The sequence below is a fragment of the Liolophura sinensis genome, chromosome 7 (assembly GCF_032854445.1).
Source record: "Liolophura sinensis isolate JHLJ2023 chromosome 7, CUHK_Ljap_v2, whole genome shotgun sequence".
NCBI classification, from domain to species: domain Eukaryota; kingdom Metazoa; phylum Mollusca; class Polyplacophora; order Chitonida; family Chitonidae; genus Liolophura; species Liolophura sinensis.
The window spans coordinates 30947093-30973800 of record NC_088301.1 but is presented as its reverse complement, the minus strand read 5'-3'; the positions used below and the strand labels follow the sequence as shown (position 1 = coordinate 30973800).

Below are 26708 nucleotides of genomic sequence, written 5' to 3'. Positions count from 1 at the left end.
TCCACTAAAATAGCAGTGGAGTAAACCAGGGACCTTGATCAGGTACATGTATCTGACAAACTGAAAATTAGAAGTAACACCATAATACGACATGTGATAGCGAGTAACAACCCAAACGATCTTATTGGTGACAACAAAATTTATATTTTTCTTAAAAGTGTAAAAGTGCCATCAGCTCTGTACAGTGGATTTAATTTGACAACAAACTTTGATGATTCACTGTCATTCTCACTCCTCCCCCATCAACCCCTCCCCCATCAACCCCTCCCCCATCAACGCCCCTTTCCCGACTGGTTGAGCATAACTTTCATATATATAATCTTTTCGGCAAAAAGTCTTCGGGGACAAACCAACAGCAATATAATGATAAATGAGATAAAACACGAATACACAAACTCACAGGAGATGTTTATATGTGTAAATATCGCCGTATCAAGCCTTAGTTTCGTTTTCATCTCTGGGAGGGAAGAATGTGTATTAATGGAAGTGAGCAATATGTCCACGTGGAACGGGTTCTCAGTATGAAGCCTTCCTCCTGTACGGTAAGGTGGCTGACTACTCAACAATCAACCATGTTTCTGGTGCACCTAACCACCAACGGCCGTAACCCTACCGCTGAAACCATGATACCTCATCCAGGAATTGCCATCATATATTTATTTCAAACACAGCCTTGCGTGATATCCTACACAACGAGACATGACTTGACTAAAGTCACTGTTTCCGGTCCAGAGAATTAACTTGTCCAGTTGTTTGTGTGGTGATCGAACTTTCGTCTTTGGCATTTCAGTGTAAATAGTGCAGTTTTGGATGAAAATTGTTCATTTCTGAAACACGATGAAAATCCAAACATTTGTAACGTCCCCATTGTCTAATTTGCATTCGCAATAGGCAGTGTTTAAAATAGACTACAGTGTACTGCCTTGTGTCCTCAGTAAAACATCCACAAATTAGATGCAAAGTCGATCGGATTAATGGTTAAGGAGAAAGTCGAAGGAAATACATACATATATCACTGCAGACATCCCTTCCTTTTCGGTTAGATGAAAAATTTAACAATATAAGAAAAGAGCTGAAAAACTATGTGCAGCAGACAACTTCATGCGATATTGTACGTTTGCACTTTCTGCCTAGGATTACACAGGTCGCTACTGTAACAGTATTTTCAAAAAACTTCTCTTTAACGACGTAAACAAATAGTAATAATACACTTAATTTAGCTGTCATTTTAATTTTTGTGCAGATATAAAATGTTAAGGATATAATATACTCATAAAAAGACATTCATACATGTAACAAAAGTAGACTAACGCAAGACAATCAAATGGCTTTTAAAATTACCTCAACCGAGAGCAACCACAATGAAAAGTGAGCCACGGAACACGCGCACGTGCATTGTACTGTCGCTAGACAACGGGACTTGAGATCTGATATAGTAATAATGGTCACTTGAGCAATAAGGCAAGTATACTATGAAAACTTGCATTGACTCCTAATAAGGCAAATACAATGAAAGTAGTCCTGTTCTCAAACTACGTTAAACGCCCAAAATAAGCCAAATCTTGCTCTGGAACTTATTTTCACTGCAAGGAAATAAAAGCGTTTGGAATGGACGTTTTCTATTCACCATGATAAATGCCACACAATCTGAGTTAAACTAACACAAGGCCAAAGCACAGATGCTCCAAAAAAAAAAACAAACCCCTAAAAGTCACATATTTGACGTTTCAATGTTTCGGCGAAATTTTATTTGTCATCTTAAGGATACGTAAAAAGTCACAAAAGGTAGGTGGTAACTTCACATATGCGACTTTCAGTTTTTTCGGAGTATCTATATGTTTTTGCACAATGCTAAGCTTTCTGGTGGATTAACAAGTTTTTGGATTAAACTAACTGGGTCGGTTAATGTATCAAATAAACCCTCGTATTACTCACTATTAAATGTTATAAATTTATAAAACTTTAGACCAGCATATGTATCACAATCCGACATTCGGCAGTTGAATATTTTCAGCACAACATATTGACGTATAAATAACAAGTCTTTGTTAAGATGCCGAGTTTCTTCTGTCGCTTTGGTTACACGCTATAAGCATCACCACTGTCGGAACCTTTTTATCACAGCTATGATTTACGCACGTATATCATCATAGGAGCACTTTTCTCGGGTAATCGTAGAAACCGTGTTGCCTTTTGCACAGACAATGCATCTTCAACGTCACACAGTTGCTACCGAGGTAGTCAATAGCTCTTGGACCGTGCGCGTGCTGCACCTGCGCATTGCACAGTTGATATACCTCGTCAGCATTTCCCTGGATATCCCACTGTCTTTGCACTCTCCTGATGTTCGGATATATTCCGTGATGAAATTTTTCACGAAGTGGCACAGGCATTGATAGTGAACAACATGGCCGCTTTGCTCTGCTTTTGGTATCAGTTTGAACAGTAACTGTAGGCTGTACGCTGCCGCTAACATTGTTGTCAGGCGTTCGGCTAACGTTTGCTGAAATGCAGATCAAAACCAGACTGTATTAGGTATATATTTCATTTATTTGATTGATGTTTTACGCTGCACTGAAGAATATTTCACTTGTACTGCGGTCAGGTTTATAGATTAAGGAAATTGTTACAAAGATTCACAACTTTTCTCACCACACATGTTACGTTATGATGTAATCTATACTTTCGCTTTTCCGAGCCATTAAGACAGAGACCTCGTGCGGTTAGAACCCATTAATACGCCCAGTTTGACGAAGCTTGCAATTACCATGGCGACGTAACGCCTATAGTACTGGTTGCCGTCGTAGTTAAGTGAGACCGGGCCCTGGTCACCAAAGTTCCAGCGTGATACAAATATTGAGAGTTTACGTTTGTTAAGTTCCTCCGGTTCCCACGGACGCCCGTAAGGTGTCACTCTCAAAACCACGATATTGTTAAAGACTAAACGAAAATTTAGATGGCAGACGGGTGGAAGGGACAGACAAAAGGCGGAGAGGTAGAAGCGACAGACAGAAGTCTTTTGTCAAAGACTAAACGAAAATTGCCACCTGTATCCCTCTGGTCGCTTATACAATCAGAAGAGACAGACAGATGGCAGACGGATAAGAGTGACGGACAGAAGGCCGGCGAATAGAAAGGACAGACAGTCGGACTGGCAGCAGGGAAAAACAGATGACAGACAGATAAAAGAGACAGACAAAAGGCGGACAGGTAGAAGAGACAGACAAAATCGGACGGATAGAAGGGATAGACAGGTGGCGGACGGGTAAAAGGGACACACAAATGGCGGATGGGTAGAAGGGATACACAGATGGCAGACTTGTACCGGGGTCAGATAAAAGGTGGACGGGTAGAAGGAACAGACAAAAGGCGGACGGGTGGAAGGAACAGCCAGAAGCCGGACGGTTAAAAGGGATAAACAGTTGGCAGACGGACAAAAAGGACAGACAGAAGTCTTTTGTCAAAGACTAAACGAAAATTGCCACCAGTATCCCTCTGGTCGCTTATACAATCAGGAGAGACAGACAGATGGCAGACAGATAAGAGTGACAGACAGAAGTTGGACTGACAGCACGGAAAAACAGATGACAGACAGATAAAAGGGATAGCCAAAAATCGGACGGGCAGAAGGGACACACAGGTCGCAGGTGGGTAGAAGGGACAGACAGGTGGCGGGCGGGTAGAAGGGACAGACAGAAGGCGGACGGGTAGAAGGGACAGACAAAAGGCGGGAGGATAGAAAGGACAAACAGATGGCAGACGGAGAAAAGGGACAGACAGAAGGCGGACGGATAAAACGGTCAGACCCAAGGCCGACAGATAGGAAGCTAGCAAACAGCAAGAGTCATTCCATTTAAGACAAAACTACACGTAATTACAGTACTATATGTAAACTGTGCGTTGAACTGTGACATTCAAGTGTTGCATGTATTGATTAGCCATTGTTGTTATATAGTATGTCTTAAACTGAATCATTATTAAGACGTGTATTTTGCAGGCATTTATGAAGATAAAAAGTTTCCTTGTGAGCTGATCAAATATCTTTCGTTAAAAGCATTATTGTTATTACAAACTAAATAATATAAGCCTCTGGCCGCCTCTTTTAAAGTAGTATACGTATCAGGTGATTTGTCACGTGTTCCGCTACAAGGGCTTAATGTTTTCCTCTAAACAATATTCTATTTCGGACCACATAAAATAGATGGGTTATCAAGAAATATAAAATATGCCTCAAAAATGAAAAGCTATTTTTTGGCAGATTTTCTTTCATTTTAGTTCCAACCATACTTTGTTTTATACTACCTTTCAATGTATCCTTAAGTCTAACACAACTTCGTGAACCTGAGGCCAGATATTTTCCCCCCAATGACGACTATCGTTCTGGAATAAGTGGGGTAGCACAAGCGTGAGAGAACTTATGTCGACAAAATCACAAATGAAACTACTCCTTACAACGCATGCACCGCTCTCTACGTTCGCTTCACACCACTGTCACGACTAGGCAATTTCTGCAAAGAAATCTTGAAACAACGCCAAGGTCACTGGGTCACAGTGATGAGCATTAAGTGATGTCAGAAAAAATGAAAGCGCTGACTCATCCTTTATGTCTATTCATATATTTGCATTCTCTTTACCTAAAATATACACAACATGATTCGGAAACCTTAAGCAAGTTTACTGAAAAATTCGTATCATACTTCCCCGCAAGGACATCGGTGGTTAGGCTAAGCCTTAACAAGCCTAATCACGGGTTCGACAGGTCAAACTCCTGGCGGTGAGAGTGATAAAAAAGGAGCAAGCGCACAGAACTGCGCATGCGCTTTGAAACAGACTCTTTTGCTCACAAGAAACTTTGTGAGATATCTGAGGTGTTGGCATATCTTGTTTGAATTTACCTGTTGCAACAAATCTATGTCTAAAAATGTCGTCTCATTCATCGATGTAACTTTCGTTGTTTGTTCTTCTGACAGTTGGTGTAGGAAACGTTGAACTTCATTCTGTGAACAAATACTTTCCACAAATAAGCGATTTCTTTGCAATTTGTTGCATTCAACGTATTCACAATACGTTTTGGCAAACAAAAAATACAGCTTCCTTGATCAAAACATTCTTTGTCAATGAACAAGCCTTCAACAGTATTGCTTGGACTCATAGGAAAAAATTAAATCAGTGAGTGACAAACATCCCTTAGTAATATACAATTTATATTATAGCTTTTAATTTAGAAATTTTAATTAAGATTAAACCGCTTGTAATGATCTCACGGCAATATGGATGTTGTAATAAACAATGTAGTCTATTCGCCCAGACAGGCTGTATTACAGCGTACAGTTTGTTCTAAATGCATGTAGCTCGATTTGTTGTAAAGTATATTACTCTCCGTGCTCATTGTCCAGCATGCCACTTGTTCTTTGTTGTTGAAACTAGGCTTATGGAGTTAAACATTATGAATTAGAGAAAGAATTCTAAATGCATTTTCCTTGCAAGAATAGAGATGTTCAACACATGACATATTATTTATGGGGTTACATTTCATTAACGTTGGGCAATTTTGCATGTATGACCGATTTTACAGACAACTGAATATAGGCGACTGGCTAAAAGAGATAAGCTACAGTTGACATCTCACCATACATTCTCCAACGCTGAAATGAAGGAAGTATATCTTGTAAAGATGTTAAGGAATTAAACAGAACTGGAAAGTTTGACTAGCTGTGGTTGAGAAACAAAAACAAATATCTAAATCAAGTTAGTGTCCACAAGGGCATGGGCTGATGTAAGGACAGCTCCAGAAGAGGGATTCACTGGTGACCTTGGCTTTGCATACACACACTCTGAACTGAACTCGTGTTGGATAAAGGAAGTGACAAGTACTTTAAGTCCACACTATTTCGATTAACTATTGACCGTTTGATAACAATTAGATATACCATGGAATAAAATTTCAGCTTTGTAGCGAGCCTTATAACACCAAGGAGTAAATTATCCATAAATGGGAAGAAGAGAGGAGACAATGTTTCTTACTTCCGGTTTTCGAGGTATAACTATTCGTTAAAAGTTCTTTCAGTTTCAATCATGCGATATATGGTCTTATAGGGATACGCTACGTTGGCCCAAAAAGCACAACTGTACGACGCAAAGAACGCCACGGTAAATCAAAACAAAGAAATGGACGAGTTAATTATTTGCGGTGGTATAATTCAATTATAGTTTCTTAATGGGTCGATACATCAGTGGTTACAAAGGATACATGGAACGTGTCTGTCTCAGTGCGGGCTGACGTGATAATGAGAGGTCGTCCTGTCTCGTGTAGCTGTTGATTCACCAGAACGCAACTGTTGAACATTTGCATGGAAAACTGAAATATAACGTGTCAGTATTTATTTATATGATGGTAGCTGTACCTCGTACATTTACATAAGAATATTACATTTCTTGTCCTTTGGTTATTGTAATGGGTGCTAACCATCTCCCTTAGCTACGCTGCTGTCTGACCTCTTGACGCCAAGCCGTAGACGAATCATCCACAATTATGCAGAGATGGGACGTGTAGTGAGACATGCGCAGTACACGGATGAGCCTCTTAGAGGCTCTTAACGTTTGCATATATGAATGACAGATTTGAGTATACACTTGACTGCAGCTAACACATGGCAATTTCACTTATATGCCATATATACTAAGTGGCTTAATATCAGATTAGTATTTGGAAAGCACATCTTTCCAAATTAGTAAGGATTGCATTTTATAGTACGCTATGTCACTGTTGGACGCCTAAGTAGATTTCTGCTCACACCGACGAACATTAAAACCCCCTTTTTTGCAGAGTAACTTTTTGTCATCTATAGGACGAAAGTTAAGGTTTATAGGTGGTGAATGTACCTGGTGGAGGTTGGAGAAAACTCCACACCCTATGTGACAAATCTCCCCGCCTTAAACTCTCTAATGAACAATAGAAATAAAAGCTTAACTGCGGAAAAAAAGAATATACTCAAGAATATTTCACTTATACGACGGCGGCCAGCATTATGGTGGAGGGAACCGGGCAGGGCCCGTGGGAAGCCCGCGACGATCCGCAGGTTGCTGCAAGACCTTCCCACGTACGGCCAGAAGTGAAGGCCAGCATGAGCTGGACTTGAACTCACGGCGACCGCATTGGTGAGGGGCTCCTGGGTCATTACGCCTCCCCCGACACCCCGCCTCCCCCACTAATAAATAATCAATACGCAGTATTAGCTCTTTTGATTTAACTAACTAAGATTGTCTTGTGTAATTTCGGCATCTTGTCAGGCTGTAATATATGGCTATTTGGTAACACAGTTTTGGTCTGATAAATTGGGGTATATAAATACATTGCTCAACAGCGATATCAGATGTCTCTGATGCAAGTATTTCTCTTTGCACACATGTTCACTATTTGTTCCTGTGCCAGGCTTGACTACACAAGACATACCTCTGTTTGTTTGGTTCTTCTCTTCCAGCGCAGACTGTAACCAAACACAACCAACAGAAGGGGGAAGAGAAACACCGTCAGACGGACGGGAAGAGCGCCTGTAAAACAAACATTTATTTATTTATCAATTTATTTATTTATTTGGTGTGTTATATTTTGGCTGTCAGGTGGAGAGAACTAGGGTGCACGGGACACACCATGAACCCTCCTGCTTGACAAACCTTCCTGACTTTAAAGCCTCAGAGCTGTGACCTCACTAACCAGAGACCAATAAGTTGTGGCAAAGACAATGCTTACAGCGGATTGAATCAAACAGATATCCCGGACACCCTGTGGCAACACTGATTTATCCGTCTCTTTCATGTATCATGGTCTAAAGCCACCAGATGAAAGGTCGAGTTTTTATGCATGTGATTTTTTATGGCCAGGAAATCTGATATTCTCCGATAATCTGTGATTCATGGATTTGATGCCTTAATGTGGGCATATTTGACTTTTATCTTTATGAATTTTCCTTTAAAAGTGACCTTGGGCATACCTGTAACTATAATATAATTAGGCATGCCCATTACACATTCTACTTTGTCAGATGAATATTGAGTTACCTCAAAGCTACGAAGGCCATGTGGAGTGTTGGACATAATTGATGAAATATTAGATGCATGTATTAATTATTTTGAAGGAACACTAAATGTGAATAAGGGGATTTAAAAGCTCTACCAGGGATCGATGAATCAGTGGGCGGCGAACATTCCTCCACGCTATCCCTAAGTCAAGAGGACTCGTACACTCCTGCGGCATGGAGGCACCTCTTGGTACATGGGTTATACATCAGAAAAAAAAAACAACCATGAAGGTGGCACGGATACCAACGTACATGTAGTATATAATACAGTTTCAGTGAGTTCATTTGCGCATTACTATACGTTTGTTTGACGTGGCGTTAAGCCATAGTCATTCATTCATGCTATACCTTTGTTGATCACCATTTCTTTTCCACCAAGCAATAAGGAGTGTAAGTTTTTATGTGTAATGCATTTATAGTCTGTAACTTGCCGAAAGTCAATGTTTTATTCCGGGCCTTCGGGTCCCCTCATAAAAATGGCCGCCATTATGTGAGTGAAATATTCTGGAATATGGCGTTAAACAATAATCAAATGTAAATAAGTAAGTATATTATGTAGAAAAGTTAAGTCTTACTGGCTTTGGGAGCATCAATGAGGAGGACAATGACGAGTATGAGAGACAGGACCCAGATACCGCTCACCCCGAGCAGAAGAAGCACCGGCTTGAGGGTGAAGATCCAGGAGAGCTGCTGGGGCAGGTTGTCAAAATTTGACACACTGTGTAGAATGTCCACGAAGTCAGCGTAGCTTAACTAAGGAAGAAAAGGACGACGACAATTAACCTTCTATAGCTGCCAGGCTATGGTCGTCTATAGACGGGCCTAGTGTCTTGTGTGCTAGGGCAACACAATGACCCAGGAACCTCTCACCATTGCATTGCTGTGAGTTAAACTCCAGCTCCTGCCGGCTTCCTCTCCGTTCATACGTGGGAAGGTCTTTCAGCAGCTTTCGGAAGGTCATGGGTTTCCCCCTGACCCTTCCGGGTTTACTTCCACCATAAAGCTGGCCACCGTCGTATAAGTGAATGTTCTTGAGTACGATGTAAGCCCCAAACAAATCAATTATATCTCTAGACGCACAACACCATCAATATTTTCTGACTTTGATTTTGATGTGAATGACCACAAATCTTTGGCTTGATAGCAGCCTCTCTCCTGTTTTGTGTTCACTTAGAATCAAACAAAATTATGGTCACCAAATTCCTTCATTTAGGCTCACACGTCAACTCTTCTTCCGGTGCAGTTCTGACATGAAAATTAACACCACTTAAGTTTACTCACTTCATTTTGGCTCAAAAATATGGAAACTAGAAGGCACTCACAGAAGGCACTCACAGAAGGCACTCACAGAGGGCACTCACAGAAGGCAACGTTCCGCCACGATAAATGCACAAAACGTTCTCAAGTCTAATACATGGGATTAAACTCAGCCATATCGAGATGCATTTATTGTGTGAGTATTGTACCAGGGCATTTTTGTCAAGAATAAACAGACAGGCTTGTAAAGAGTTAACTCCCTTCCCTGTTTACAATCGTTTGAAATAGTACCCAGGGAGATAGATGTATAGCCGACTTGCTGATGACAGAAACATGCAATCAATAATATGTAAATTATTCTGATATAATTAACAACAAAAAATAATTGACAGTTATGAGTCTTTAGTTTGTCCACATCGTGCGCCAGCCATCACAACAAACAGTGGAATGACCATTCGTACTTTAACAGCACCTGTCTTCTCATATAAACAAGCAGCGGGATGTGATTTATTTGTTCATTCATTTATCTGAATGGTGTTTAACCACGTGTTCAAGAATTTTCTCTTTAATGAAATCTGTCAGGTTTGTGGGTGGATTAATCCGGGGTGTCCGGAGTTAAAGCCACTGACCTTCATGAAGTGCTGACTTAATACCGGAGCCGAAACAGCCAGAGCTGATTACTGGTGATAGCCTGATTATTGGTGAAAACATTCGAAACACAATAACTAAAAATACAGGAAAGAAATTTCCACTAGGATTGTTTAAACTGTAAACATAAAGTGTATATTTCATTATGTAATATGCTAAAATTCCTGACTGCTGAATAGCGATCCACAGAAGAAAAGCCTCCTCCCTTTGTCGCCAAAGTTCTGTGTGTAGTGATTAATGCTTTTACTGTCGATTCGTTTACTTTGTTTTATTTTTTTTAAATTTGAAATTGCTTCATTCATTTGCTGGCAGGCTCCCAACAGAACAAGTGCCGCTCTCTAACGTTCGCTTTATCTGAATGCCACCACAAACAAATTTTGCACAGAACTTTGAACAAAGCCCAGGACACTGAGGTCACGGTGATGACGCAGAATGTGATGTCAGAAAACAAAAACATTCTGTGTCAATCTTTGTTTATATTTGATAAACATGCATTTTTTTTAACCTGACGTAGGCACACTATGATTCTAACGGACACCTGAAACAATTTTATTAATAAATGCTGATTAAATAGTTCCGCTTGAGGACACCAGTGGTGAGGCAAAGCCTAAACAAGGCAACGTGCGTTGCACAGGTCCCAAAGGTCAGTCTTGTCTAGTTCTGACAGTGATGTAAAACGAGCATAGAGAGCGACGTATGTGCTGTAAGGTGTATGAGATTTTGCGTTTTAGTTTAAATGGCGAATCGCATCTAAGGTAACATCCGACAAACTTCCGATACTAAGGCATTGCTGAGCCACCGGAAACTGAAATAGGACACTTGGATAAAAACGAGTATTCCTGAGATTTGGTTGATAGAAGACAGCTTGAGAGGACCTTTGTTGCCATCGCTCCCCTTCGGATCTGTCGTTAATTAGGATCAATTAACACTAAGAGCGTGAAAGTGAGGTTACACTTAGTAACGACGAGTACTCACGTTAATACCATGGCAACGTAACGGCGTTGGAACCTCTTCCGTGTCAAAGACCAATGACGCTCGACATCTTCCTTTGATCTTTGCCGTCACTGTCCAAAGTAGTTGTCCATTTGCCAAACCTGTGGAGATAAGAGTTTGTTTCGTTCAAAACCCAGTCAACTTACCTGTTTTTGTTCGACTTCAACCATGGGAGATCTCATATACCCCACTTTCTCTCCAATATTTTCCTTCATCACATACCAGTTCTCTATGGTATTTTGAATTTTTGTCTGTAGGCGCGAAAATCAATCGGACATTCCTTGCTTTGTCTTCAGGTCACTTTATTTTTGCTTTGTAAATGGTCATTCAGAATCTGTGTGAAACTCAGCCAGACACATTAGGAAAGCAGACTGTGCAATTACTCAGTCGACATTCAGCATTTGTGTTAAGCTCAACTAGACAAATTAGGAAAACTCAGCCAGACACATTAGGAAAGTGGATTGTGTAATTACTCAACCGACATTCAGCATTTGTGTTAAGCTCAACTAGACAAATTAGGAAAACTCAGCCAGACACATTAGGAAAGTGGATTGTGTAATTACTCAACCGACATTCAGCATTTGTGTTAAGCTCAACTAGACAAATTAGGAAACTGAATTGTATAATTACTCCACTGACATTAAGCATCTGTGTGAAACTCAGCCCGACACATTAGGAAAGCGGATTGTGTAATTTATTTATTTATTTGATTGGTGTTTTACGCCGTACTCAAGAATATTTCACTTATACGATGGCGGGTGGAAACTGGGCACGGACCGGGTGAAACCCACGACCATCTGCAGGTTGTTGCAAGACCTTTTCGAGTACGACCGGACAGGAAGCCACCGTGAGCTGGACTTGAACTCAAGCGACCGCATTGGTGAGAGACTCCTGGGTCCTTACTTTGCGCTATCGCGCTAACTTACTGAGCCACGGTGGCCCCGATTGTGTAATTTCTCAACCGACATTTAGCATCTGTATGAAGCTCAGCCACACACATTAGGAAAGTGGATCGTTTAATTACTCAACCCACATTCAGCATTTGTGTTAAGCCCAGCTAGACAAATTAGGAAAACTCAGCCAGACACATTAGGAAAGTGGATCGTGTAATTACTCAACCGACATTCAGCATTTGTGTTAAGCTCAACTAGACACATTAGGAAAACTCAGCCAGACACATTAGGAAAGCAGACTGTGCAATTACTCAGTCGACATTCAGCATTTGTGTTAAGCTCAACTAGACAAATTAAGAAAACTCAGCCAGACACATTAGGAAAGCAGACTGTGCAATTACTCAGCCGACATTCAACATTTGTGTTAAGCTCAACTAGACAAATTAGGAAAACTCAGCCAGACACATTAGGAAAGCAGACTGTGCAATTACTCAACCGACATTCAGCATTTGTGTTAAGCTCAACTAGACAAATTAGGAAAACTCAGCCAGACACATTAGGAAAGCAGACTGTGCAATTACTCAGTCGACATTCAGCATTTGTGTTAAGCTCAACTAGACAAATTAAGAAAACTCAGCCAGACACATTAGGAAAGCAGACTGTGCAATTATTCAGCCGACATTCAACATTTGTGTTAAGTTCAACTAGACAAATTAGGAAAACTCAGCCAGACACATTAGGAAAGCAGACTGTGTAATTACTCAACCGACATTCAGCATTTGTGTTAAGCTCAACTAGACAAATTAGGAAAACTCAGCCAGACACATTAGGAAAGTGGATTGTGTAATTACTCCACCGACATTCAGCATTTGTGTTAAGCTCAACTAGACAAATTAGGAAAACTCAGCCAGACACATTAGGAAAGTGGATCGTGTAATTACTCAACCGACATTCAGCATTTGTGTTAAGCTCAACTAGACAAATTAGGAAAACTCAGCCAGACACATTAGGAAAGTGGATTGTGTAATTACTCCACCGACATTCAGCATTTGTGTTAAGCTCAACTAGACAAATTAGGAAAACTCAGCCAGACACATTAGGAAAGTGGATTGTGTAATTACTCCACCGACATTCAGCATTTGTGTTAAGCTCAACTAGACAAATTAGGAAAACTCAGCCAGACACATTAGGAAAGCAGAGTGTGCAATTACTCAACCGACATTCAGCATTTGTGTGAAGCTCAACTAGACAAATTAAGAAAACTCAGTCAGACACATTAGGAAAGCAGACTGTGCAATTACTCAGCCGACATTCAACATTTGTGTTAAGTTCAACTAGACAAATTAGGAAAACTCAGCCAGGCACATTAGGAAAGTGGATCGTGTAATTACTCAACCGACATTCAGCATTTATGTTAAGCTCAACTAGACAAATTAGGAAAACTCAGCCAGACACATTAGGAAAGTGGATCGTGTAATTACTCAACCGACATTCAGCATTTGTGTTAAGCTCAACTAGACAAATTAGGAAAACTCAGCCAGACACATTAGGAAAGCAGACTGTGCAATTACTCAACCGACATTCAGCATTTGTGTTAAGCTCAACTAGACAAATTAAGAAAACTCAGCCAGACACATTAGGAAAGCAGACTGTGCAATTACTCAGCCGACATTCAACATTTGTGTTAAGTTCAACTAGACAAATTAGGAAAACTCAGCCAGACACATTAGGAAAGTGGATCGTGTAATTACTCAACCGACATTCAGCATTTGTGTTAAGCTCAACTAGACAAATTAGGAAAACTCAGCCAGACACATTAGGAAAGTGGATCGTGTAATTACTCAACCGACATTCAGCATTTGTGTTAAGCTCAACTAGACAAATTAGGAAAAGTCAGCCAGACACATTAGGAAAGCAGACTGTGCAATTACTCAGTCGACATTCAGCATTTGTGTTAAGCTCAACTAGACAAATTAAGAAAACTCAGCCAGACACATTAGGAAAGCAGACTGTGTAATTACTCAACCGACATTCAGCATTTGTGTTAAGCTCAACTAGACAAATTAGGAAAACTCAGCCAGACACATTAGGAAAGCAGACTGTGCAATTACTCAGTCGACATTCAGCATTTGTGTTAAGCTCAACTAGACAAAATAAGAAAACTCAGCCAGACACATTAGGAAAGCAGACTGTGCAATTACTCAGCCGACATTCAACATTTGTGTTAAGTTCAACTAGACAAATTAGGAAAACTCAGCCAGACACATTAGGAAAGCAGACTGTGTAATTACTCAACCGACATTCAGCATTTGTGTTAAGCTCAACTAGACAAATTAGGAAAACTCAGCCAGACACATTAGGAAAGTGGATTGTGTAATTACTCCACCGACATTCAGCATTTGTGTTAAGCTCAACTAGACAAATTAGGAAAACTCAGCCAGACACATTAGGAAAGTGGATTGTGTAATTACTCCACCGACATTCAGCATTTGTGTTAAGCTCAACTAGACAAATTAGGAAAACTCAGCCAGACACATTAGGAAAGTGGATTGTGTAATTACTCCACCGACATTCAGCATTTGTGTTAAGCTCAACTAGACAAATTAGGAAAACTCAGCCAGACACATTAGGAAAGTGGATTGTGTAATTACTCCACCGACATTCAGCATTTGTGTTAAGCTCAACTAGACAAATTAGGAAAACTCAGCCAGACACATTAGGAAAGTGGATTGTGTAATTACTCCACCGACATTCAGCATTTGTGTTAAGCTCAACTAGACAAATTAGGAAAACTCAGCCAGACACATTAGGAAAGTGGATTGTGTAATTACTCCACCGACATTCAGCATTTGTGTTAAGCTCAACTAGACAAATTAGGAAAACTCAGCCAGACACATTAGGAAAGTGGATTGTGTAATTACTCCACCGACATTCAGCATTTGTGTTAAGCTCAACTAGACAAATTAGGAAAACTCAGCCAGACACATTAGGAAAGTGGATTGTGTAATTACTCCACCGACATTCAGCATTTGTGTTAAGCTCAACTAGACAAATTAGGAAAACTCAGCCAGACACATTAGGAAAGTGGATTGTGTAATTACTCCACCGACATTCAGCATTTGTGTTAAGCTCAACTAGACAAATTAGGAAAACTCAGCCAGACACATTAGGAAAGTGGATTGTATAATTACTCCACCGACATTCAGCATCTGTATGAAGCTCAGCCAGACACATTAGGAAAGTGGATTGTGTAATTACTCAACCCACATTCAGCATTTGTGTTAAGTTCAACTAGACAAATTAGGAAAACTCAGCCAGACACATTAGGAAAGTGGATTGTGTAATTACTCAACCGACATTCAGCATCTGTATGAAGCTCAGCCAGACACATTAGGAAAACTCAGCCAGACACATTAGGAAAGCAGACTGTGCAATTACTCAGTCGACAATCAGCATTTGTGTTAAGCTCAACTAGACAAATTAGGAAAACTCAGCCAGACACATTAGGAAAGCAGACTGTGCAATTACTCAGTCGACATTCAGCATTTGTATGAAGCTCAACTAGACAAATTAGGAAAACTCAGCCAGACACATTAGGAAAGTGGATTGTGTAATTACTCAACCGACATTCAGCATTTGTGTTAAGCCCAGCTAGACACATTAGGAAACTGAATTGTATAATTACTCCACCGACATTAAGCATCTGTGTGAAACTCAGCCAGACACATTAGGAAACTGAATTGTATAATTACTCCACTGACATTAAGCATCTGTGTGAAACTCAGCCCGACACATTAGGAAAGCGGATTGTGTAATTTATTTATTTATTTGATTGGTGTTTTACGCCGTACTCAAGAATATTTCACTTATACGATGGCGGGTGGAAACTGGGCACGGACCGGGTGAAACCCACGACCATCTGCAGGTTGTTGCAAGACCTTTTCGAGTACGACCGGACAGGAAGCCACCGTGAGCTGGACTTGAACTCAAGCGACCGCATTGGTGAGAGACTCCTGGGTCCTTACTTTGCGCTATCGCGCTAACTTACTGAGCCACGGTGGCCCCGATTGTGTAATTTCTCAACCGACATTTAGCATCTGTATGAAGCTCAGCCACACACATTAGGAAAGTGGATCGTTTAATTACTCAACCCACATTCAGCATTTGTGTTAAGCCCAGCTAGACAAATTAGGAAAACTCAGCCAGACACATTAGGAAAGTGGATCGTGTAATTACTCAACCGACATTCAGCATTTATGTTAAGCTCAACTAGACAAATTAGGAAAACTCAGCCACACACATTAGGAAAGTGGATCGTGTAATTACTCAACCGACATTCAGCATTTATGTTAAGCTCAACTAGACAAATTAGGAAAACTCAGCCAGACACATTAGGAAAGCAGACTGTGCAATTACTCAGCCGACATTCAACATTTGTGTTAAGTTCAATTAGACAAATTAGGAAAACTCAGCCAGACACATTAGGAAAGCAGACTGTGCAATTACTCAACCGACATTCAGCATTTGTGTTAAGCTCAACTAGACAAATTAGGAAAACTCAGCCAGAGACATTAGGAAAGTGGATTGTGTAATTACTCAACCGACATTCAGCATTTGTGTTAAGCTCAACTAGACAAATTAGGAAAACTCAGCCAGACACATTAGGAAAGTGGATCGTGTAATTACTCAACCGACATTCAGCATTTGTGTTAAGCTCAACTAGACAAATTAGGAAAACTCAGCCAGACACATTAGGAAAGCAGACTGTGTAATTAATCAACCGACATTCAGCATTTGTGTTAAGCTCAACTAGACAAATTAGGAAAACTCAGCCACACACATTAGGAAAGCAGACTGTGTAATTACTCAACCGACATTCAGCATTTGTGTTAAGCTCAACTAGACAAATTAGGAAAACTCAGCCAGACACATTAGGAAAGTGGATCGTGTAATTACTCAACCGACATTCAGCATTTGTGTTAAGCTCAACTAGACAAATTAGGAAAACTCAGCCAGACACATTAGGAAAGCAGACTGTGCAATTACTCAACCGACATTCAGCATTTGTGTTAAGCTCAACTAGACAAATTAGGAAAACTCAGCCAGACACATTAGGAAAGCAGACTGTGCAATTACTCAACCGACATTCAGCATTTGTGTTAAGCTCAACTAGACAAATTAGGAAAACTCAGCCACACACATTAGGAAAGCAGACTGTGCAATTACTCAGTCGACATTCAGCATTTGTGTTAAGCTCAACTAGACACATTAGGAAAACTCAGCCAGACACATTAGGAAAGCAGACTGTGTAATTACTCAACCGACATTCAGCATTTGTGTTAAGCTCAACTAGACAAATTAGGAAAACTCAGCCAGACACATTAGGAAAGTGGATCGTGTAATTACTCAACCGACATTCAGCATTTGTGTTAAGCTCAACTAGACAAATTAGGAAAACTCAGCCAGACACATTAGGAAAGCAGACTGTGCAATTACTCAACCGACATTCAGCATTTGTGTTAAGCTCAACTAGACAAATTAGGAAAACTCAGCCAGACACATTAGGAAAGCAGACTGTGCAATTACTCAACCGACATTCAGCATTTGTGTTAAGCTCAACTAGACAAATTAGGAAAACTCAGCCAGACACATTAGGAAAGTGGATCGTGTAATTACTCAACCGACATTCAGCATTTGTGTTAAGCTCAACTAGACAAATTAGGAAAACTCAGCCAGACACATTAGGAAAGCAGACTGTGCAATTACTCAACCGACATTCAGCATTTGTGTTAAGCTCAACTAGACAAATTAGGAAAACTCAGCCAGACACATTAGGAAAGTGGATCGTGTAATTACTCAACCGACATTCAGCATTTGTATGAAGCTCAGCCAGACACATTAGGAATGTTGATTGTCTGAAACTCAACCAGATGAACTCGGAAAAACCGATTGTGACATCACGTTACCAGAAGCTCAGCCAAGCGTCAATAAAGAAAGTGGCCTTTGTAATTACCAATGCTCATCGGGCAATCCGTGACTGCCTGGTACCCGGTCTCACAAGACACATACCAAAATCGGGATGTGCAAGGTGAAAGGGATGGGGTCATAGTTACACGAGCGCAAGAAAACATGGGTGCGGCCCAACTACACAAGAACTTACGCCAGAGAGACGTAACACCACAAGCCCTACACATCGATATGCTGGACGTCCACACCATTGCAAGGTAAGTGCATTTAGAATAATTTTCATTTAGAGAATTTTTTCTCATGCATAATGTTTAACTCCACAGGCTGTTTCATCGTCTTGGATAACGTCATAAATATTCAAATAATGTGGCATAATGGATAATAAGCCTGGGGATTTACCACGGCGAAAACTCCATACAGCACCACAGCCTTCACTCTGCGAATAAAGTACTGTTTTTTATGTTACGTTTTTTTTATTTTTGTTAATGTCCAATGTGTCGATGTATAGAACTTGTGGTGTTACATGTCCCTGGAAAAAAGCGGTTTTGATGGAGATCATATGAGTAATTTAATTATTTTGAGTATGGTAAGCTGAATATAAACAAGTTCAATGAAACTGAATATAGTGTCTGATCAAGCTAAAAGCTATTGTTTTTATCTTTCGACCGAATCAGGCTTTACTGATTTTAGACTGTCCAAACCATGACATAAACGTAAGCTTACCCTTTGTTTTTATTTGTGGGTACGTAGAGATAATCGAGCATCATCATTTAAAAAATAGTATGTGACCTTCTTTGGGGGGAATTAATTAGTAGGTATGTTCGATCTTGAAACAAGGACTGCAGAAGTCATCATGAGGAGCGCAAAGTGGATCAATGTGTTTCAATTTACAACAGTTATATGATTAGCTGTAATTAATTTAGGTATTTTTCCTACAATATGAATGAGTACATTGGTTATTTATCTATAATTTAGTTCATTTGTTATTCATACAAAAATCCAGTCATTATGAAAATAAAAACCGAAAGATCTGGATTTCTAGAGTACAGTTTCAAATTCGTGATATTAAAACGTCACTATTCTGTATCCTTTACGCACGTTTTCTACGTACGCATGTTTATCATTGTACAAGGATCATAAACTATGATCATAGCGTGTCTTTCTTTTTTTTTTATCCCTTCCTGTTATTAGATAAGACCAAATCTCACCAAAGACGTATAGCACAACCCATATCACGCTTTGTGCTTGCCGGTCAAGACACGCATAAGTCAGAATCTTGAGTCTTATCATACAAGCTTGTAGAAGAGTAATTCCCCGCAGGGACCTTGTAGATGAATGTTATCAGTTCGACTCCAGGCTGTATGAGTCCGGATACAATCTTTAGTTCCGAACACACGTTTTCGTGACAACCAGAAAAAAAGGTTCATGCAGTACTTACTGGCTCTTGGAGATAGTATTGACGACATGTCGCTGCTGATGGAATCACTGCTCCGTGGTAGTTGACCTGGGCCAAGGAAAAACAGAACATCACATAAACAAACTGCAATGGCGGAACTAGAGCTTCATGGTTAGGCCGTTACATGGTTCATTCGCGGTCGGGAATAGGGTTCCCATATGTAACAAGGTTCCTGAGGACGTAGCCATATACTGTGGCCCGGTTTTCACTCAGCAGTTTTTGTCGAGGAACTATTGATTGCACGACCACAGTCCATGGACTGCGTAGAACGGGTAGAAAGTAAAAGATGGTCTCGCCAATCTGTCCGGGACTGGGCAGCCAGACGCTTGCTCCACAATATACATTTGGCAGATTAGGACAGGACTGACAGGGTTGACGGTGATAAATAGTGGATAGAGAGATTCTCGCCATCAAGGACCAACAACGGCTGACGCATTCTCCTTCTCCCCCCTGCCCAACTAAAAACGTAACCTCGCTAATTCTAAACCCTGACACATTTCTCCACTCTATTTGACACATGTTGATGCTCAGATGTTTTGACGGGTATTTTGTATACGGCCTTTTTACATTGTATTCTTACAATGTCGTTTATTAATTTGGGGTACAACTTTCAATAAAGTCACCCCTCCTTTTATGCATCCCATCTACTAACTTCCTGGGGCCTCCGTGGCTCACTTGGTTAGTGCGCTAGCGCAGCGTGATGACCCAGCAGTATCCACTAATGTGGTCGCTGAGAGTTCAAGTCCATCTCATGCTGGCTTCCTCTCCGGTCGTACGTGGGAAGGTCTGGCAACAACCTGTGGGTGGTCGTGGGTTTCCCCCGGGATCCGCCCGGTTTCCACTCACCATAATGCTGGCCACCGTCGTATAAATGAAATATTCTTGAGTACGGCGTAAAACACCAATTAAAAAAAATAAACACTAACGGATTTGAGCTACGATCTATAATTTTCTCGCTAGAAATATTAAATGACACCACCCTACTTCAGAAATAGAAATGTAAGCCTGTGCATTTAACATAGGCTTTGGAGGTAACTGTGTATTACGATACATGTGCTGCAGGTAACCTGCCCCATAGGTCGGTCGGATGTGACTCAAACCGAGAGATGAACAACTCTCTCTCCTCTCCACAGCTATCAACGGACATCATGGGTAATTCTCAACAATCCCGACATCACCGCCCCATATCCCCGTGCTATCACGAAGTGCAAAGCAATGGTGAAATATACGAAAACTGTCTATCCACACATGTACCTTGAGTCATGACGAGACCAAAACATGCTACTCTTATTAGGCCAAATTCAACCGATAAATAATTATCTCAGTTCCAATTTCTGTTCAGGTCTAGACCTTACATGCCCGTAAGGAAGAAACGGCCTTTAGGATGCCACACAGAGAAGTAACTACGAAACCGTACACCATGGATGGAACACTTGAGTGGGGTGACTGCACACCTGAATTGTACATACCTAACCAGGTGCGGTGATCACCAAGGCCTAACTCGATCAAGAAGCTGTGATGGTTTTCAGCACTAGACGCATTGTATATGATGTCTGGTAGTATGGGGTTCAAACCTAATTGATTATTTTTCATTTGTCATCCTTTTCTCCTTGTTGCCTGTTTTTGTAAATACCGTTACAATTTTGAACATGTAGGTTGAGCGTGTTGAATTTTCCACTGTCTATGTACTTCGGCAGCTGAGTAAAGCCATTCGTCGTTATGTGTGTTAGCATCTGTTGGTAAACATATGTTTTCCAAACCTTAATTTTTCCAATTATGGCAAATCAGTTCAGTGCATTATTTTCTTAGTGTTTTCTTATTTGACATTCAACTGGGCCTTGATGCTTGGCCACCAGTATCGCTGTAAGGAACGTAACAGCTTTAATTCATTCTGAAACTGAGCACTGAATGTTGGTAATGTGGTTACTGTATCATGTTTACATTTGTGGTAACGCAGACTAAAATGGTAACTAGACCTACATGATATCTGCTTTAATACGGAGTTGTTCTCTGATAACATGTTACTGGTACAGTAGTCACTACCATTCCTTTATCTTCAACAAGTTAAGGCAACTGATATCGCGTCTTATTATTTTTTTTTTGGCCTAGGAAATACTAAGGAGGAAGTATCAATTGACTTGTTCTACATAACAGCTAATTCTTCAGAGACCTTTTCCACTAAAAGCTGTTATTCTACATGCAGGAAAAGCACAAGAGTAAAAAGCAGGACAGGTGGAGGTATAACCGCATTGCGCCCCCCCCCCCCCCCCCCCCGCACAACCACATTGCGCACACACACCCGCACACATTTATGAAAAATCGATGTACCATTAATATATCAAAAACAATTTGATAAACAATGTGACTACTGGCATAGAATGACCATTCACCAAATGTGAAGGTTGGATTCTAAGTGAGTGATTTTTTATTGTTTAATACGACGTCCATCATTTTTACGGGTAGAACAAGCGGGAATGCCTGGAATGGGTAAACCACCGCGACCAGTCGTAAGTAACACCGGCGAGCTTACTCACATATGGCGCACAGATGTTCATCTGCGGAGCACGGCAAATATGCATGTGGTACTGATATGATTCATGGAAAGAAATTGATCTAAAGATGTTTGTAAAACCTTGCATCTAAATAGCTAGAAACGCTGAAGCCCACTATTGTCACCACGGATGTATTGCCCGACGGAGGCAGGCATATACATGTCTGATGGTAAAGATTAAAGGTAGGGTCGTTTAAATTTTTCCTCACTTAGATTTCTCCCTCACCCCCAACCCCGAAAATACAAGGTAACTAAATACCAAAGAATTTTACAGAATGATCATATCCGACTGCTTTTACATTACGCTTTTGTTGTTAGGTGACTTCGGCTTTACTTATTCGTGAGACCGGCGAGTAATCCGGTTGCTGGACAAATGTGAGTCTGACGAATTTATTAACAATACAGTTTCTTGGTTTTAATCGCAACCTTCACGTAAGTGTTATCTGGTGTCGGGTCCGTTAAAGTAGGGCCACTTTAAAAAAAAACTAGAAGGTATAATGAGTGGTTTCTGATAAAAAATACGAAATCTGATGTCTAAAGATACTTTCCCAATTTATACGAATTTGCTCTCTTTTGCAGCATTTGAAAAATATCAAAAGTGGACAACTGACCGATATGAAGGGGAAATGGTCATCGTTACCAGAACACGATACATATCCATGCGTTAATGGGACGTTAATACCCGACTGGTTGGTTACGTGGTCGCTTTAGGCCAAGGAATATTTCAGTTATTTTGTAGAGACGACGAAAGCAGAGGCAGGATCAAATTCCATTAGGAGCGGTGTTCTGCAGAATCGATTTCTGTTAGCAAATTCGATCGGCTGTAAAGCGTCTTTTAGGCTCGCCAGAGTAGGCGTGGGGATTCAGCGGTGGCGGTATAACCTGTGCGAGCTTTCATTAACCGTCCTCTGCATCACACTTTATTAACCTAATATTTTAAATGGATTGCGGGTTACTGACAATCTTTTATGTCTGACCATATCACTAAGCTCTTTCTTTAAGCAGACTGCTGCCAATTGGAGCAATCTCAGATTATAACGAACGATCTCCTATTGAGTATTCCTTGTTTCAACACACTGTTTTACGCCAAAGTTTCCAGGGCTATATGGAATATCTCGTGTATTCAAGACAACATGAAGAAGCTATACTTACTTTTCAAACATCATTCTAATTATAATCATGTTTTAACAAAATACAATATCATCTAAATTTGGGAAGAATGGTTTGTACCGTTTTCTTGACAGAATCATATCTTGTGTACAAAAACAATTTAAAACAATCGTAAATGTAAGCATTGTTTATCTGAATCTGAATTTAAATTTCCTTTAAGAAGTTTTTTGAAAATTAAGCTTCATAGTGAAAATTATTTGAAATAAAGCATTATCAACCGTCTTATCATTGAATACATGAAACAGGTATCCCTCCCCACTTTCTTACAACATGGACTATATTACTGTGGATTTTGTGACATTTTGTGAGGATCATGTCATAAAATATGCTGGCAAATTTTGAGGTTTGAAAGTAAAACAATAGTAAATTGGGAGGTGTATTGGTGAGAATGGTTACGAGAGTGGTTACCCCAGGTGCTCGATAAAACACTCACCTACAGTTGCAGCAATTGTTTCACTAATGCGAGAGTAGTTACGCCAGGTAATTGATAAATCACTGACTTACAGCTGCAGCCATTCTTTCAGTAATACGAGAGTGTTTACGCCATGTGCTTGATAAATCACTGACTTACAGTTGCAGCCATTGTTTCGCTAATACGAGATGTGGTTACGCCATGTGCTTGATAAACTACTGACATACAGTTGCAGCCATTGTTTCACGAATACGAGAGTTGTTACGCCAGGTGCTTGATAAACTACTGACTTACAGTTGCAGCCATTGTTTCACTAATACGAGAGTGTTCACGCCAGATGCTTGATAAATCACCGACTTATAGGTGCAGCCATTGTTTCACTAATACGAGCGTGTTCACGCCAGGTGCTTGATAAATCACTGACTTACAGTTGCAGCCACTGTTTCACTAATACGAGATTGGTTACGCCAGGTGCTTGATAAACTACTGACTTACAGTTGCTGCCATTGTTTCACTAATACGAGATGTGGTTACGCCAGGTGTTTGATAAATCACTGACTTACAGTTGCAGCCATTGTTTCACTAATACGAGATGTGGTTACGCCATGTGCTTGATAAATCACTGACTTACAGTTGTAGGCATTGTTTAACTAATACGAGATGTGGTTACGCCAGATGCTTGATAAATCACTGACTTATAGGTTCAGCCATTGTTTCAGTAATACGAGAGTGTTCACGCCAGGTGCTTGATAAATCGCTGACTTACAGTTGCAGCCACTGTTTCACTAATACGAGAGTGGTTACGCCAGGTGCTCGATAAACTACTGACTTACAGTTGCTGCCATTGTTTCACCAATACGAGATGTGGTTACGCCGGGTGCTTGATAAACTACTGACTTACAGTTGCAGCCATTGTTTCACTAATACGAGAGTGGTTACGTCATGTGCTTGATAAACCACTGACTTACAGTTGTAGGCATTTTTTAACTAATACGAGATGTGGTTACGCCATGTGCTTGATAAAGCACTGACTTACACTTGCAGCCATTGTTTCACTAATACGAGAGTGGTTACGCCAGGCGCTTGATAAATCACTGACTTATAGGTGCAGCCATTGTTTCAGTAATACGAGAGTGTTCACGCCAGGTGCTTGATAAATCACTGACTTACAGTTGCAGCCATTGTTTCACTAATACGAGAGTGGTTAAGCCAGGTGCTCGATAAACTACTGACTTACAGTTGCAGCCATTGTTTCAGTAATACGAGATGTGGTTACGCCATGTGCTTGATAAACTACTGACTTACAGTTGCAGCCAACTTTTCACTAATACGAGATGTGGTTACCCCAGGCGCTTGATAAATCACTGACTTATAGCTGCAGCCATTTTTTTCACTAATACGAGATGTGGTTACGCCAGATGCTTGATAAAGCACTGACTTACGGTTGTAGCCATTGTTTCACTAATACGTGAATGATTACGCCAGGTGCTTAATAAATCACTGACTTACAGTTGCAGCCATTGTTTCACTAATACGAGATGTGGTTACGCCAGGTGTTTGATAAAGCACTGACTTACAGTTGCAGCCATTGTTTCACTAATACGAGATGTGGTTACGCCATGTGCTTGATAAACCACTGACTTACAGTTGCTGCCAAGTGGTCCTTAAGAAACCCCAGACGCCAGAGTTTACTCTTCTACATTAAACTACCTGCCCAAGGCTGGGTTTGAACCCACATGTGTCCCAGATTCAAAGACACGTTAACCACTCAGTCACGTCTGATTCCCAGTATGTTCAAGTAAGAGTGTATGTACAGTTGTGTGTTATACGATAATATCAGGTCACGATTACTTTTCTAATCTCATAGGCAAGCTCTTGCTATAAATGTGAACCAAGAATTTATTGAGATAAAGAAGCAAATGTCACGATGTTGTAGTGTTTGGGGGCTTTTGGGAAGGTAAGCATGCCATGTAAACCCTGGAGTAAAATCTAAGCAGGAATGCTTACCACTGTGGATGGCCAGAACCAAACTTCGGACAAAGTCAGGATCTTGGGCGTCCAAGAAGCCAAGGTGCTGCAAAGGCTCAGGTATTTCACAATCTTCTAGAAGGACAATGAGCATTCGTTGTTTGTGCAAACTTAACTTTGTGAGGTGTGTCATCGTCTCTTGGAAATCAAACCACGTGCCTGTCACGTAACTTGGCGTGAGAACTATCACAACTATTTCACTGAGAATTGCCGCACACAGAAGACTCTGTAAGAAATTAATCCCAGCCTTATCAGTGTCGTTGCTATAGCAACACCGATATTCCAGTGGCGCGGACCTCAGCTTTTCTGCTATGTCTTCCACCCAAGGCTTATCGACTGGGCTGTGCGAAAAAAAGATATGAAAACGATACAACGTGTCCAAAGGTGGGGCGGTGAGGCCGCTGTCCCAGTCCACGCCGCTCTCTGTGCGGCTAGAGGTGGAGGCATCGTCCGTCCCGTAATCATCTCTCCAACAGTACGTGTCCAAGGTAGTGGCCGAACGACCAACATCAAGAGCTAAGGCATCAGTACTGTCCGCCTCACTGTCTTGACTGATTAGTTTGGCGTGATCTGAAAAAGAACATAAAATTAATTTTACACACGCCCACTGTCAGAAGTCTTGCTGTTTATATTACAGGTGAACAGGCCACCACAAACGTAAGGGTGGCATTGAGTATAAACCACCGTTGGCCTTCTCCATGGGCACATAGCTACCATAACATAACCACGTCTATCAGATTCGCACCAGATGATAAGGGAAGTAACTCAAGTTAACAACTGTGGTTACCAAACGTGAGTATATTCCACAGCTTAAGCATTTGTACATGGGTAACGTAGTCATAAAATTTCCATCTTTTCTAAATTTAAAGTGGATAATTTAACACTGAACCAGTGGGAAAATATACCAATCGGCGCATGTGAAAAATTAATAATTTTCCATGCTCGTGCTGTTGTCGCTTACGCCATTATGATGTCATCGCAGTTTTTTAAAATTGTGCTTGTCTATTATTTTTCATCATGTTAGGCTCCGAAAAAACAGGGGTGTACATGCAGGAGATGACAGGGAATGTCCAATACTGCAGTTATTTGTTCAGAACTTAGAGAGGCATGTTTGTATCATAATTGCACTTTAAAATTTTTTAAGAATGCAAAAGAAATTCTTTCCCGCTGTTGTCTAGGTAACAATCTATTCCTTAACGGGCAACCGAATATTCATTGAATTGTATTAGACAAAGAGTGTTCACCAGACGGTCCA

At 40.7% G+C, this 26708-nt stretch overlaps 1 protein-coding gene across 1 annotated transcript; it reads right to left on the bottom strand.

Moving 5' to 3' along the window:
* Positions 1-284: 284 nt before the first annotated feature.
* Positions 285-25889, bottom strand: LOC135470841 (uncharacterized; the record flags this gene model as incomplete). The annotated part of the gene is made up of 9 exons (XM_064749887.1): positions 285-2503; positions 4896-4997; positions 5630-5665; positions 6251-6358; positions 7454-7551; positions 8654-8831; positions 10959-11077; positions 19275-19340; positions 25433-25889. Coding segments are annotated over 9 exons (1449 nt in total), but the record flags the coding sequence as incomplete, so codon positions are not given.
* Between the last annotated feature and the right edge of the window lie 819 nt (positions 25890-26708).